Source organism: Haliotis cracherodii, unplaced genomic scaffold (assembly GCF_022045235.1).
Source record: "Haliotis cracherodii isolate W230 unplaced genomic scaffold, xgHalCrac1.p SCAF_13, whole genome shotgun sequence".
NCBI classification, from domain to species: domain Eukaryota; kingdom Metazoa; phylum Mollusca; class Gastropoda; order Lepetellida; family Haliotidae; genus Haliotis; species Haliotis cracherodii.
In genome coordinates this window covers 39,362,126-39,376,158 of record NW_027266268.1, presented here as the reverse complement: position 1 = coordinate 39,376,158, position 14,033 = coordinate 39,362,126, and the positions used below count along the sequence as shown (strand labels likewise).

The window sequence follows — 14,033 nt, the reverse complement described above, 5'->3', positions numbered from 1 at the left end:
TCATCAGCTGTAATGTCGTAGCCATCTGTAATGACGTCACTATTTGTAATGTTGTCATCAGCTGTAATGTCGTAACCATCTGTGATGATATCACTGTTTGTAATGACGTCGCTATCTGTAATGTCACCATCTGTAATGTCGTTACCATATATGCCGACTACATCTTACCTGCACATCTAAATGTAATATTTGCAACGGTTTAACACATTGATTTGATAATGAATTTGCTTTTTCTTTCAATATTGGTTAATTAACCTTTCAATAACCTTTGTAATACCTGTTCGTATTTGGATTAAATATGGATATTATAAGACTTTTCTGGCACAAATGTACTTTCATGCATACTTTAAAGATTGTAGTAACCGCAACCTTGTCATGACGTATAAATGCCTTCCGACCATGACTGAGAAAGGTGTAATTGTTTAGGAATGTTAGCTGCCACGGTGTCGCGGCTGTCAAATCAACTGTTTCATTTAGAGGTGATTATTTTTATTTGAAACCTCTCGAATCGAATATTTTCTAAAATCATAGTAGAATCTGTAATATTTGCTTTATTAAACACATGCTTTGTCCGGTACTGTAGGTCAGCATCTACGCAGGAGGTCTGTTCATCAAGCTAGCTCTGGGATGGAACATGTACATCTCTATAGTGGGTCTGCTTGTCATCACGGGCATATACACTATACTAGGTGAGTTAGTTATGTCCGGTACTGTAGGTCAGCATCTACGCAGAGAGCATGTTTGCATTCATCATGCGGATACTACACGATTGGTGGACGGCGACAGATAAGGCTGACTGACAAGTTTCTGTACAGTACTGATCAGAGTCAAATCCTCAACTGTGTTAGTCCCCACGCAATACGTTGATCATGTCGAGCTCTCTGTACTGTTTCTTGTTTCTCTGACCGCAGGTGGCCTGGCAGCTGTTATCTACACAGACACGTTCCAGACGGTCGTCATGACTATTGGCGCCATCATCCTGGCAGTTCTAGGTGGGAATAGTTCCATAGTCCATCCGCTCCTTACTTTACATGATTTGCAGAAAAGGTGGATAAATAATATGACGTGTTTTGTTCGCCGCTTTAGCATAATTCGATCAATGGCAGGTGACAACAAGAAATGGCTTTACATACATGTATTGTACATGAATTGCAGGTTAAGGTTTTCGTCACCACTCGGTCCTTTCCGTGACGTAGAAAACAAAAAAACACCACAAACCAATCGGAATGTGGACATGGTTAAAAGTACTGCAGTACAAAAACTCTAACTACTCTTTATGTGTACTTATATCTCATAATACACCGTAGAGACCGCCAGTAGTGTTAAACCACAGTAAATATTGCCAAAAATCCAAATTAGTTGTAAGTTGTAAGTAAAATAGTTGAAACTAGCCCAGCTCGACTCGTCCAATAATACCTCAGCTTGCGCAAGCAGGGGTCGGACTGTGACATAGGACAACACAACATGGCGGCCGTCGTGAACCTTCTTCAAATATGGTCGTCATAAAATACGAACTATAAGCGGCGGGATCTGGCGTTACGCGGTTTACACGCAATATATCCCTACGCCAATTCTGCCCGAGGTTGTGTGTAAGTACCGGAATAGGACGAGTGGACCCGAATGAAATGTAACTGTGGCATTAAGAAAATATCCAAGTGAACACAGATTTCCGCTGAGACAAAACACAGTCGACTGAAATGGTCACAGTATCATAATCTAAAATGTAATAAAATGGCTTCTGTTAATCATCAAATGGGTGACTGGGGAAGTAATAACAATTTAAGGAAATAAGAGTAAATGTACCCTCCCCTCCACCCTAAGCTGGTCCTGGGGGGCACGGGTGGCGCAGTCGTCTAAGGCGCCGCGATTCGCTGTGCAGAGTTGCGTCCCTTGGGCACGCCAGAAACCTATGATTGTGGGTTCGAATCCCGGTTCGCCACGATTATGTTTCAAGGTTTGTCAGCACCATACCCGTGCTTGTGGGTTTCACCAAAGTCGTAAACCTCTAAGACCTGCATCACTTCGGGCTTTCCTCCAAACCTTAAGCTGACACGCCGTGATATAACTGGAATACTGTTAAAAGCGGCGTTAAACCCAACTCACTCACTCACTCAGCTGACCCTCAATCTAGTATATCATCGTTGAGGAGTCGTTACTATTCTGCCTCTCCTATTGTGGAATGTTGTTTGGGTTTATCAGGTTTTGTGAAGATAGGCGGATTCGACAACCTCGAGCACCTGTATATGAATGCTGTTCCAAGCGTGAGGGGTAACAACACGACTTGCGGCAACCCCCGGGACGACGCGTTCCATATCCTACGTGACCCCCTCTACTCCGACAACCCCTGGCCCGGATTGTTGCTCCAGTCGTCGCTCGGCTGCCTCTGGTACTGGTGCTGTGACCAGGTAAAGCAGACACTGTTATCTCACTTCATTGTCAGAGTTATCTTATCCTCGCTACGCTGCCTCTGCTACTGGTGCCGTGACCAGGTAAAGCAGACACAGTTATCTCCCTTCAATGTCAGAGTTATCTTATCCTCGCTACGCTGCCTCTGGTACTGGTGCTGTGACCAGGTAAAGCAGACACAGTTACCTCCCTTCAATGTCAGAGTTATCTTATCCTCGCTACGCTGCCTCTGGTACTGGTGCTGTGACCAGGTAAAGCAGACACAGTTACCTCCCTTCAATGTCAGAGTTATCTTATCCTCGCTACGCTGCCTCTGGTACTGGTGCTGTGACCAGGTAAAGCAGACACAGTTATCTCCCTTCAATGTCAGAGTTATCTTATCCTCGCTACGCTGCCTCTGGTACTGGTGCTGTGACCAGGTAAAGCAGACACAGTTACCTCCTTTCAATGTCAGAGTTATCTTATCCTCGCTACGCAGCCTCTGGTACTGGTGCTGTGACCAGGTAAATCAGACACAGTTATCTCCCTTCAATGTCAGAGTTATCTTATCCTCGCTACGCTGCCTCTGGTGCTGGTGTTCGCCCTGATTATGTTTCTAGGTTTGTCAGCACCATACCCGTAATCGTGGGTTTCACCGAAGTGGTAAACGTCTGAGACCTGCATCACTTCGGGCTTTCCTCCCACATTAAGCTGACACGCCGTGATATAACTGGAATACTGTTAAAAGCGGTGTTAAACCCAACTCACTTACTCACTCTGGTACTGGTGCTGTGACAAGGCAAGGCAGAAACAGTTATTCCCCTTTCAAGGTTAGAGTTAATGTGCTTTATTAATCCCCAATTGTTAATGCCTCAACTTAGGTAATAAGTGTGTAAGTCTTCCAGGAGAAACCACATTAGTAGAGGAGACGAGGGAAGCTGTCACCGCGGTGTGTCTTGTTTGACATGACCATCTGAACTGGTAGCCATGACTGATGGTGTGTGGTTCTATCCAGGTCATCGTACAGAGATCCTTGGCGGCCAAAGATCTGTCTCACGCCAAAGGGGCGTCCATCCTGTCTGGCTACCTGAAGCTGCTCCCCCTACTTCTCATGATCTACCCAGGGATGATCAGTCGCGCTCTCTACCCAGGTAATACCCTATTGCCATGGAAATGTCAATACCCTACTGCCATGGAAACGTCTTGGCGTCTTGTCGTGTTTACTGTTATGCAAACCTTATTGGAAAATGTTAACTTAAAATTGCTTGATGAATAGTAAGCAGTTTGCAAAGCACAATGTTTGACTTGGCCAACAGGACCTGCACATAAGGCATGAACACAACTTGTCGAAATCGCTTTGAAAGTTCTTAGATGTATTTATATTAAAGAGAAGTAGACTTTGTTTATGATAGCGCACACTGGACTGACATCTACACGAAGGTTAAATGTGTAGAAAAGGCTTATTGTAGAGGTTCTGTAATATTGGAACATTAGCCAGACTATGAGTGAGTGAGTGAGTATGGTTTTACGCCGCTTTTAGCAAAATTCCAGCAATATCACGGCGGGGGACACCAGAAATTGGCCTCACACCTTGTACCCATGTCGGGAATCGAACCCGGGTCTTAGGCGTGACGAGCGAACACTTCAACCACTAGGCTACCTGACCGCGCCGCCAGAATATGAGCCAACCTCCTTTTCCCAGAAGATGTAGACAGAGAGAGAACAAATATACAGTAAGTTATCTTGTGTCACGGACAAACTTATTGTTAGATTTTCTCTTCAAGTGGACTTGATCCTGCCAGCAGTCTAATACGTGCAAGGGGCCGCTGGGGTAGCCTAGTAGTTAAAGCGTTCGCTCGTCACGCCGAAGATCCGGGTTAGATTCCCGAAATGGGTAAAAGCAGCGTAAAACCATACTCACTCACTCATGATGTCAATCACTGGATTATGTGGTCCAGACCACCGTCATATCGCTGGAATATTGCTGGAGTGCGGCCTTTCTCAAACACCTTTGAACTATCAGTTATTTCAGTAAGTCAACAAGTTATGGTACAGTAATTGTTTCAAGTGATTCAGATAGGATCAGTCGGAGAACTGTGAACTGAAGGCAAACAATTATTAACAACTGAACAGCAACAACCACGGAACAGTTGGAACGTGTTCAAGGAATGAATTCAACACCTTCACCACTCACCATAAGACACACGTGACTGGTGCAGGTTCGAATCCCACTGACGGATTATTATTTTGTAGAAACGTCAAGCAGGTTCATCGGTAGATACCTTCCGTGTTCAGTTGAAGAATATGTGTTCTTCGATGGCTATACAATTTAGGCGGGTATTCCACAGAAACTCAAACGTGTTATTCTTCGTCAATAGACGATATGATACGTTCATTGGAGGTTAGTAAGTATTTCTATGCGAATTCAACCCGATGTGTTTCCAGATTCTGTGGGCTGTGTGGACCCAGAGGAGTGTGAGCGGTACTGTGAGAACCCCGTGGGCTGCTCCAACATCGCCTACCCCAAGCTGGTGCTCGAGATCATGCCGATTGGTGGGTCCCCCTCGTGCCCTAAGTCACGTGCCCCGCGGTGCTTACACCTCGACACATGCACCGCGATGCTTACATCTTGACACATGCACCGCGGTGCTTACACCTCGACACATGCACCGCGGTGCTTACATCTTGACACATGCACCGCGGTGCTTACACCTCGACACATGCACCACGGTGTTTACACCTCGACACATGCACCGCGGTGTTTACACCTCGACACATGCACCGCGGTGTTTACGTCTTGACACATGCACCGCGGTGTTTACACCTCGACACATGCACCACGGTGTTTACACCTCGACACATGCACCGCGGTGTTTACGTCTTGACACATGCACCGCGGTGTTTACGTCTTGACACATGCACCACGGTGCTTACACCTCGACACATGCACCACGGTGTTTACGTCTTGACACATGCACCACGGTGTTTACGTCTTGACACATGCACCACGGTGCTTACACCTCGACACATGCACCGCGGTGTTTACGTCTTGACACATGCACCACGGTGTTTACGTCTTGACACATGCACCGCGGTGTTTACGTCTTGACACATGCACCACGGTGTTTACATCTTGACACATGCACCTCGGTGCTTACACCTCGACACATGCACCGCGGTGTTTACGTCTTGACACATGCACCACGGTGTTTACGTCTTGACACATGCACCGCGGTGTTTACACCTCGACACATGCACCGCGGTGTTTACGTCTTGACACATGCACCACGGTGTTTACACCTCGACACATGCACCGCGGTGTTTACACCTCGACACATGCACCGCGGTGTTTACGTCTTGACACATGCACCACGGTGTTTACGTCTTGACACATGCACCACGGTGTTTACGTCTTGACACATGCACCACGGTGTTTACGTCTTGACACATGCACCACGGTGTTTACACCTCGACACATGCACCACGGTGTTTACACCTCGACACATGCACCACGGTGTTTACACCTCGACACATGCACCGCGGTGTTTACACCTCGACACATGCACCGCGGTGTTTACACCTCGACACATGCACCACGGTGCTTACACCTCGACACATGCACCACGGTGTTTACACCTCGACACATGCACCACGGTGTTTACACCTCGACACATGCACCGCGGTGTTTACACCTCGACACATGCACCGCGGTGTTTACGTCTTGACACATGCACCGCGGTGTTTACACCTCGACACATGCACCACGGTGCTTACACCTCGACACATGCACCACGGTGTTTACACCTCGACACATGCACCGCGGTGTTTACGTCTTGACACATGCACCACGGTGTTTACGTCTTGACACATGCACCGCGGTGTTTACACCTCGACACATGCACCACGGTGCTTACACCTCGACACATGCACCACGGTGTTTACACCTCGACACATGCACCGCGGTGTTTACGTCTTGACACATGCACCACGGTGTTTACGTCTTGACACATGCACCACGGTGTTTACACCTCGACACATGCACCGCGGTGTTTACACCTCGACACATGCACCGCGGTGTTTACATCTCGACACATGCACCACGGTGTTTACGTCTTGACACATGCACCACGGTGTTTACGTCTTGACACATGCACCACGGTGCTTACACCTCGACACATGCACCGCGGTGTTTACACCTCGACACATGCACTGCGGTGTTTACATCTCGACACATGCACCACGGTGTTTACGTCTTGACACATGCACCGCGGTGTTTACGTCTTGACACATGCACCACGGTGCTTACACCTCGACACATGCACCGCGGTGTTTACACCTCGACACATGCACCGCGGTGTTTACGTCTTGACACATGCACCGCGGTGTTTACGTCTTGACACATGCACCACGGTGCTTACACCTCGACACATGCACCGCGGTGTTTACACCTCGACACATGCACCGCGGTGCTTACACCTCGACACATGCACCGCGGTGTTTACGTCTTGACACATGCACCACGGTGCTTACACCTCGACACATGCACCGCGGTGTTTACGTCTTGACACATGCACCGCGGTGCTTACACCTCGACACATGCACCACGGTGTTTACGTCTTGACACATGCACCGCGGTGTTTACGTCTTGACACATGCACCACGGTGTTTACGTCTTGACACATGCACCGCGGTGTTTACACCTCGACACATGCACCGCGGTGTTTACGTCTTGACACATGCACCGCGGTGCTTACACCTCGACACATGCACCACGGTGTTTACGTCTTGACACATGCACCACGGTGTTTACGTCTTGACACATGCACCGCGGTGTTTACGTCTTGACACATGCACCACGGTGTTTACGTCTTGACACATGCACCACGGTGCTTACACCTCGACACATGCACCGCGGTGCTTACACCTCGACACATGCACCGCGGTGTTTACGTCTTGACACATGCACCACGGTGTTTACGTGTTGACACATGCACCACGGTGTTTACGTCTTGACACATGCACCGCGGTGTTTACGTCTTGACACATGCACCGCGGTGTTTACGTCTTGACACATGCACCGCGGTGTTTACGTCTTGACACATGCACCGCGGTGTTTACGTCTTGACACATGCACCACGGTGTTTACACCTCGACACATGCACCACGGTGTTTACACCTCGACACATGCACCACGGTGTTTACACCTCGACACATGCACCGCGGTGTTTACGTCTTGACACATGCACCGCGGTGTTTACGTCTTGACACATGCACCACGGTGTTTACGTCTTGACACATGCACCGCGGTGTTTACGTCTTGACACATGCACCGCGGTGTTTACGTCTTGACACATGCACCACGGTGTTTACGTCTTGACACATGCACCACGGTGTTTACGTCTTGACACATGCACCGCGGTGTTTACGTCTTGACACATGCACCGCGGTGTTTACACCTCGACACATGCACCACGGTGTTTACGTCTTGACACATGCACCGCGGTGTTTACACCTCGACACATGCACCGCGGTGTTTACGTCTTGACACATGCACCACGGTGTTTACGTCTTGACACATGCACCGCGGTGCTTACACCTCGACACATGCACCGCGGTGTTTACACCTCGACACATGCACCACGGTGTTTACACCTCGACACATGCACCGCGGTGCTTACGTCTTGACACATGCACCGCGGTGTTTACACCTCGACACATGCACCACGGTGCTTACACCTCGACACATGCACCACGGTGCTTACACCTCGACACATGCACCACGGTGTTTACACCTCGACACATGCACCACGGTGTTTACACCTCGACACATGCACCACGGTGTTTACGTCTTGACACATGCACCGCGGTGTTTACACCTCGACACATGCACCACGGTGCTTACACCTCGACACATGCACCACGGTGCTTACACCTCGACACATGCACCACGGTGTTTACACCTCGACACATGCACCACGGTGTTTACACCTCGACACATGCACCGCGGTGCTTACGTCTTGACACATGAATCAGAGTCTTGACATCTCGACGCATGCATCGCAATGCTTAAGTCTCGTCACATGCACCGCGGTGCACCCCGGTGGTTAAATATCCACATATGCACCGGTACGCTTATATTTCGACACATGAAGCAGTGTATTTACACCTCGACAAATGCACGGTGGTGCTCACATCTCCACACATGCACGGGGCTATGACATCTCAACACATACATCAGAGTATTCACATCTCGACACATACATCGGAGTATTCACATCTCGACACATACATCAGAGTATTGACATCTCGACACATACATCAGAGTATTCACATCTCGACACATACATCAGAGTATTCACATCTCGACACATACACCAGAGTATTCACATCTCGACACATACATCAGAGTATTTACATCTCGACACATACATCAGAGTATTCACATCTCGACACATACATCAGGGTATTTACATCTCGACACATACATCAGAGTATTTACATCTCGACACATACATCAGAGTATTTACATCTCGACACATACATCAGAGTATTCACATCTCAACACATACATCAGAGTATTCACATCTCGACACATACATCAGAGTATTCACATCTCGACACATACATCAGAGTATTTACATCTCGACACATACATCAGAGTATTTACATCTCGACACATACATCAGAGTATTCACATCTCGACACATACACCAGAGTATTCACATCTCGACACATACATCAAAATATTTACATCTCGACACATACATCAGAGTATTCACATCTCGACACATACACCAGAGTATTCACATCTCGACACATACACCAGAGTATTCACATCTCAACACATACATCAGAGTATTCACATCTCAACACATACATCAGAGTATTCACATCTCGACACATACATCAGAGTATTTACATCTCGACACATACATCAGAGTATTTACATCTCGACACATACATCAGAGTATTTACATCTCGACACATACATCAGAGTATTTACATCTCGACACATACATCAGAGTATTTGCATCTCGACACATACATCAGAGTATTCACATCTCGACACATACATCAGAGTATTTACATCTCGACACATACATCAGAGTATTTACATCTCGACACATACATCAGAGTATTTACATCTCGACACATACATCAGGGTATTTACATCTCGACACATACATCAGAGTATTTACATCTCGACACATACATCAGAGTATTTACATCTCGACACATACATCAGAGTATTCACATCTCGACACATACATCAGAGTATTCACATCTCGACACATACATCAGAGTATTCACATCTCGACACATACATCAGAGTATTCACATCTCGACACATACACCAGAGTATTTACACATATACCGTGGTACTTAATCTCAACACATGCGTCGACAAATATCCCAGCATACGTACGTCCCAAAACTTGTATTAGGTTACCTTAAACAGTACCACGTTATTGATGTGATTCTAAAAAAAAAGCCCGAAAAGATTCATATCAAATTTATAAACATTACAATTTCACCCCTGGGTTTCATGTTGACTTCTCCCCTTCTCCCGTGTAGGTCTGCGAGTCCTGTTGACTTCTTCCCTTCTCCCGTGTAGGTCTGCGAGTCCTGTTGGCTTCTTCCCTTCTCCCGTGTAGGTCAGGGAGTCATGTTGGCTTCTTCCCTTCTCCCGTGTAGGTCTGCGAGTCATGTTGGCTTCTTCTCTTCTCCCGTGTAGGTCAGGGAGTCATGTTGACTTCCTCCCTTCTCCCGTGTAGGTCTGCGAGTCATGTTGGCTTCTTCCCTTCTCCCGTGTAGGTCTGCGAGTCATGTTGGCTTCTTCCCTTCTCCCGTGTAGGTCAGGGAGTCATGTTGACTTCTTCCCTTCTCCCGTGTAGGTCTGCGAGTCATGTTGACTTCTTCCCTTCTCCCGTGTAGGTCTGCGAGTCATGTTGGCTTCTTCCCTTCTCCCGTGTAGGTCAGGGAGTCATGTTGACTTCCTCCCTTTTCTCGTGTAGGTCAGGGAGTCATGTTGACTTCCTCCCTTCTCCCGTGTAGGTCAGGGAGTCATGTTGGCTTCTTCCCTTCTCCCGTGTAGGTCAGGGAGTCATGTTGACTTCCTCCCTTCTCCCGTGTAGGTCTGCGAGTCATGTTGACTTCTCCCCTTCTCCCGTGTAGGTCTGCGAGTCATGTTGACTTCCTCCCTTCTCCCGTGTAGGTCTGCGAGTCATGTTGGCGTCTTCCCTTCTCCCGTGTAGGTCTGCGAGTCATGTTGACTTCCTCCCTTCTCCCGTGTAGGTCTGCGAGTCATGTTGACTTCCTCCCTTCTCCCGTGTAGGTCTGCGAGTCATGTTGGCGTCTTCCCTTCTCCCGTGGAGGTCTGCGAGTCATGTTGACTTCCTCCCTTCTCCCGTGTAGGTCTGCGAGTCATGTTGACTTCCTCCCTTCTCCCGTGTAGGTCTGCGAGTCATGTTGGCGTCTTCCCTTCTCCCGTGGAGGTCTGCGAGTCATGTTAGCTTCTTCCCTTCTCCCGTGTAGATCTGCGAGTCATGTTGGCGTCTTCCCTTCTCCCGTGTAGGTCTGTGAGTCATGTTGGCGTCTTCCCTTCTCCCATGTAGGTCTGCAAGTCATGTTGACCTCTTCCCTTCTCCCATGTAGGTCTGCGAGGTCTGATGATGGCAGTGATGCTGTCGGCCATCATGAGTTCCCTGACCTCCATCTTCAACAGCGCCAGCACGCTCTTCACCATGGACCTCTGGCGGCGCATGCGCCCTAGAGCCCGACAGAGGGAGCTGCTCATTGTTGGAAGGTAACATTTTGTGACAACAAAGTGCAATTGCTCAATATCAGATGTCGATAATTCCAAAAGTGCCCACCGTCCCCCTTTTTCAGACACCAACCTTTGACAGACCTTTGATGTATTTTGTTCACGTCTTGACTCTCAAAATCCTAGTTTCGCCTCTGCATTCGGAAGGCCAATTTAGACACATAACGACCTCTTGCTTGATAAATATAAAGTACTCATCTCTATTATTACCGTCAGAACAAAACCTTGAAAATGAGTTTAACGCTTGCAGATAATAATACTATAAGTTCCCTAACATTCATTGCATGGTAGATAAAGGTAGCTAAATAAATTAAACCTGTTTCAGTTGGGTAGGCATGAGTATATTAAATTTTCTCAGCGATGGATGGACATAATAGTTCTGGAGTAAGTATATTTAGCGGAGATATGTATACACATTGCAGATTAGCACAAAATGGAACTCTGTCTCCACATAGCCCAGATTACAAACCTTGCATTGTCTTTGTTCTCTATGTAGTGTACGGGGGCACGGGTGGCCCAGTCGTCTAAGGCGCCGCGATTCGCTGTGCAGACTTGCGTCCCTTGGGCACACAAGAAACCTATGATTGTGGGTTCGAATCCAGGTTCGCCCGGATTATGTTTCTTGGTTTGTCAGCACCATACCCGAGCTCGTGGGTTTCACCTAAGTGGTAAACATCTGAGACCTCCATCACTTCGGGCTTTCCTCCCACATTAAGCTGGCACGCCGCGATATAACTGGAATATTGTTAAAAGCGGCGTTAAATCCAACTCACTCACTCACTAATTACGTGCACATACAGCTGAGGTAAGCTACAGCGGAGCTTTGCTACAATATACCTGAATGTACTTATTGTAACAGTTACTGCATTTCTATAAGGCTCAACGGAAATTGAGTTTTGAATAATGAAACATCCTTGTGCTTCCAAACATCTCAGCGTGTCAAACCTGTTGATGGGTGACATCTAACCTGCAAATAAATTCTGCTATAAATGATTCTTGACCATACTTATAAAGAAGGGACTCCATCTTTGAAACCATGTTGGTTTTGTCCTTGTTACATGCCTGAAATAACATTTTCATAACAATTTCTTGGATACCGGGAACTTAGCATTTTTAACAATTTACACCAATATTTAATACAACGTTTCAACGTAACTATATATAGTGGAATATTAATATGATAACAACATACTTGTCATAGCTTGCTTTATTTGATAAACAGAGAGCGCGAAATGCCATTCCTGAAAGTACATATCTTGTGAATCGCTCTTTTGTGCACTCAGAGTATCTACAGACACATGATGCAGCCTTAATATTACTGACTGCGACGTAAAACGACACTCGTTCACTCAATTTTCTCATTTTCCTACAGGGTGTCGGTGGTATTTCTGTGTGCGGTCAGTATTCTGTGGATCCCATTGGTCAAGTCCTCAGCGGGGGGACAACTCTTCACATACATCCAGGCAGTACAGGGTTATCTGGGAACGCCGATAGGGGCGCTGTTCCTGTGGGCCATTTTGTGGAAAAGAATGAACGAAAACGTAAGTTGATGAAGTGTTCTTTTCTCAATATTAGACTCGTGGTTGTTTGGGTGCGTGGGTGTTTGGATGTGTTGGTATGTTGGTGTTTGGATGCGTTGGTATGTTGGTGCGTGGGTGCGTGGGAGTGTGGATGCGTTGGTATATGCATTAGGGTGCGTCGGTATGTGGGTGCGTCGGTATGTGGGTACGTAGCTGCGTGGGTGTTTGGATGCGTTGGTATCTGGGTGCGTGGGAATGTGGGTGCGTTGGTATACGTATGTGGGTGCGTGGGTATATGGGTGCGTGGGTGCGTGGTTTCGTGGATGTGCGTGTGTGCGTTTTCAAAAGAATCTCACTCATATCATGAGGAGGGTGGTCACTAGTCATCAGTGGGAGACATCTGTTGCTCACTATCGTCATGACAACGAGAAACGCTATGGTGCTGACAGAGCCCAGGGGGGTACGAGCAGACTCGAACCATAACAAGGAGACTCTGGGAGCTTCGGTGAAGAGCTGTGAAAGCTGGACCACAATTGTGAGTGAGTGAGTGAGTGAGTGAGTGAGTGTATATACTTTTACGCTGCTTTTAGCGATAATCCAGCAATATCATGGCAGGGGACACTAGAAATGGGCTTCACACATTGCACCCGTGTGGGAAATCGAACCTGAGTCTTCGGCGTGAAGAGCGAACGTTTTAACCACAAGGCTCCCCCCCCCCCCCCTTAAAAATTTATTTCTGCTAAATTGTAAAACTCAAATGTGAGTTAAATATTACTATTGATCAAGTTTTAATGAACGCATGTATTTACTCTGTTACCTTTATTTGATGGTTTATGTGCAAAGGGTTTGTCTCTTCCAGATTTGATTATTTACACACCGAATTGTTGAGGGTGATATTAAATAACAAACGAACATCATAATCCTTCAGTTCGAGTTCTGCCATTTGACTTTGGAACGTGAACCACTATTTTCCAGGGTGCGTTTTGGGGGATTCTACTCGGACACGTCTGCGGCGTCGTGAGGATGGTGATAGACTTCACCTTCCCCGCCCCCGACTGCGGGGAGCCCGAGACCCGCCCCGCAATCCTGTACAAAGTCCACTACTCCTACTTCGGCTCCCTCAGCCTCGTCATCACCTCCCTTGCCATCGTCGTCTTTAGCCTCATCTCGGAGAAACCGTCCCAGAAACAGGTACACCTTCTCTGACCACCGCTTTCGTCCCTTGGGTACGCTAGAAACCTATGATTGTGCGGGTCCAGGTTCGCCCCGAATATGTTTCTAGGTTTATCAGCACCATACCCGTG

At 47.5% G+C, this 14,033-nt stretch overlaps 1 protein-coding gene across 1 annotated transcript in view; it reads left to right on the top strand.

Annotated features, from left to right (window-relative positions):
- LOC139459335 (sodium/mannose cotransporter SLC5A10-like) overlaps positions 1-14,033 on the top strand; it is a 32,313-nt gene that overhangs the window by 15,368 nt on the left and 2,912 nt on the right. The window contains exons 6-13 of the mRNA XM_071240795.1: positions 584-689; positions 912-992; positions 2,200-2,405; positions 3,401-3,536; positions 4,831-4,938; positions 11,041-11,191; positions 12,582-12,750; positions 13,705-13,920. Coding sequence (XP_071096896.1) covers positions 584-689; positions 912-992; positions 2,200-2,405; positions 3,401-3,536; positions 4,831-4,938; positions 11,041-11,191; positions 12,582-12,750; positions 13,705-13,920 — 1,173 coding nt within the window. The remainder of the gene's footprint in view (positions 1-583; positions 690-911; positions 993-2,199; positions 2,406-3,400; positions 3,537-4,830; positions 4,939-11,040; positions 11,192-12,581; positions 12,751-13,704; positions 13,921-14,033) is intronic.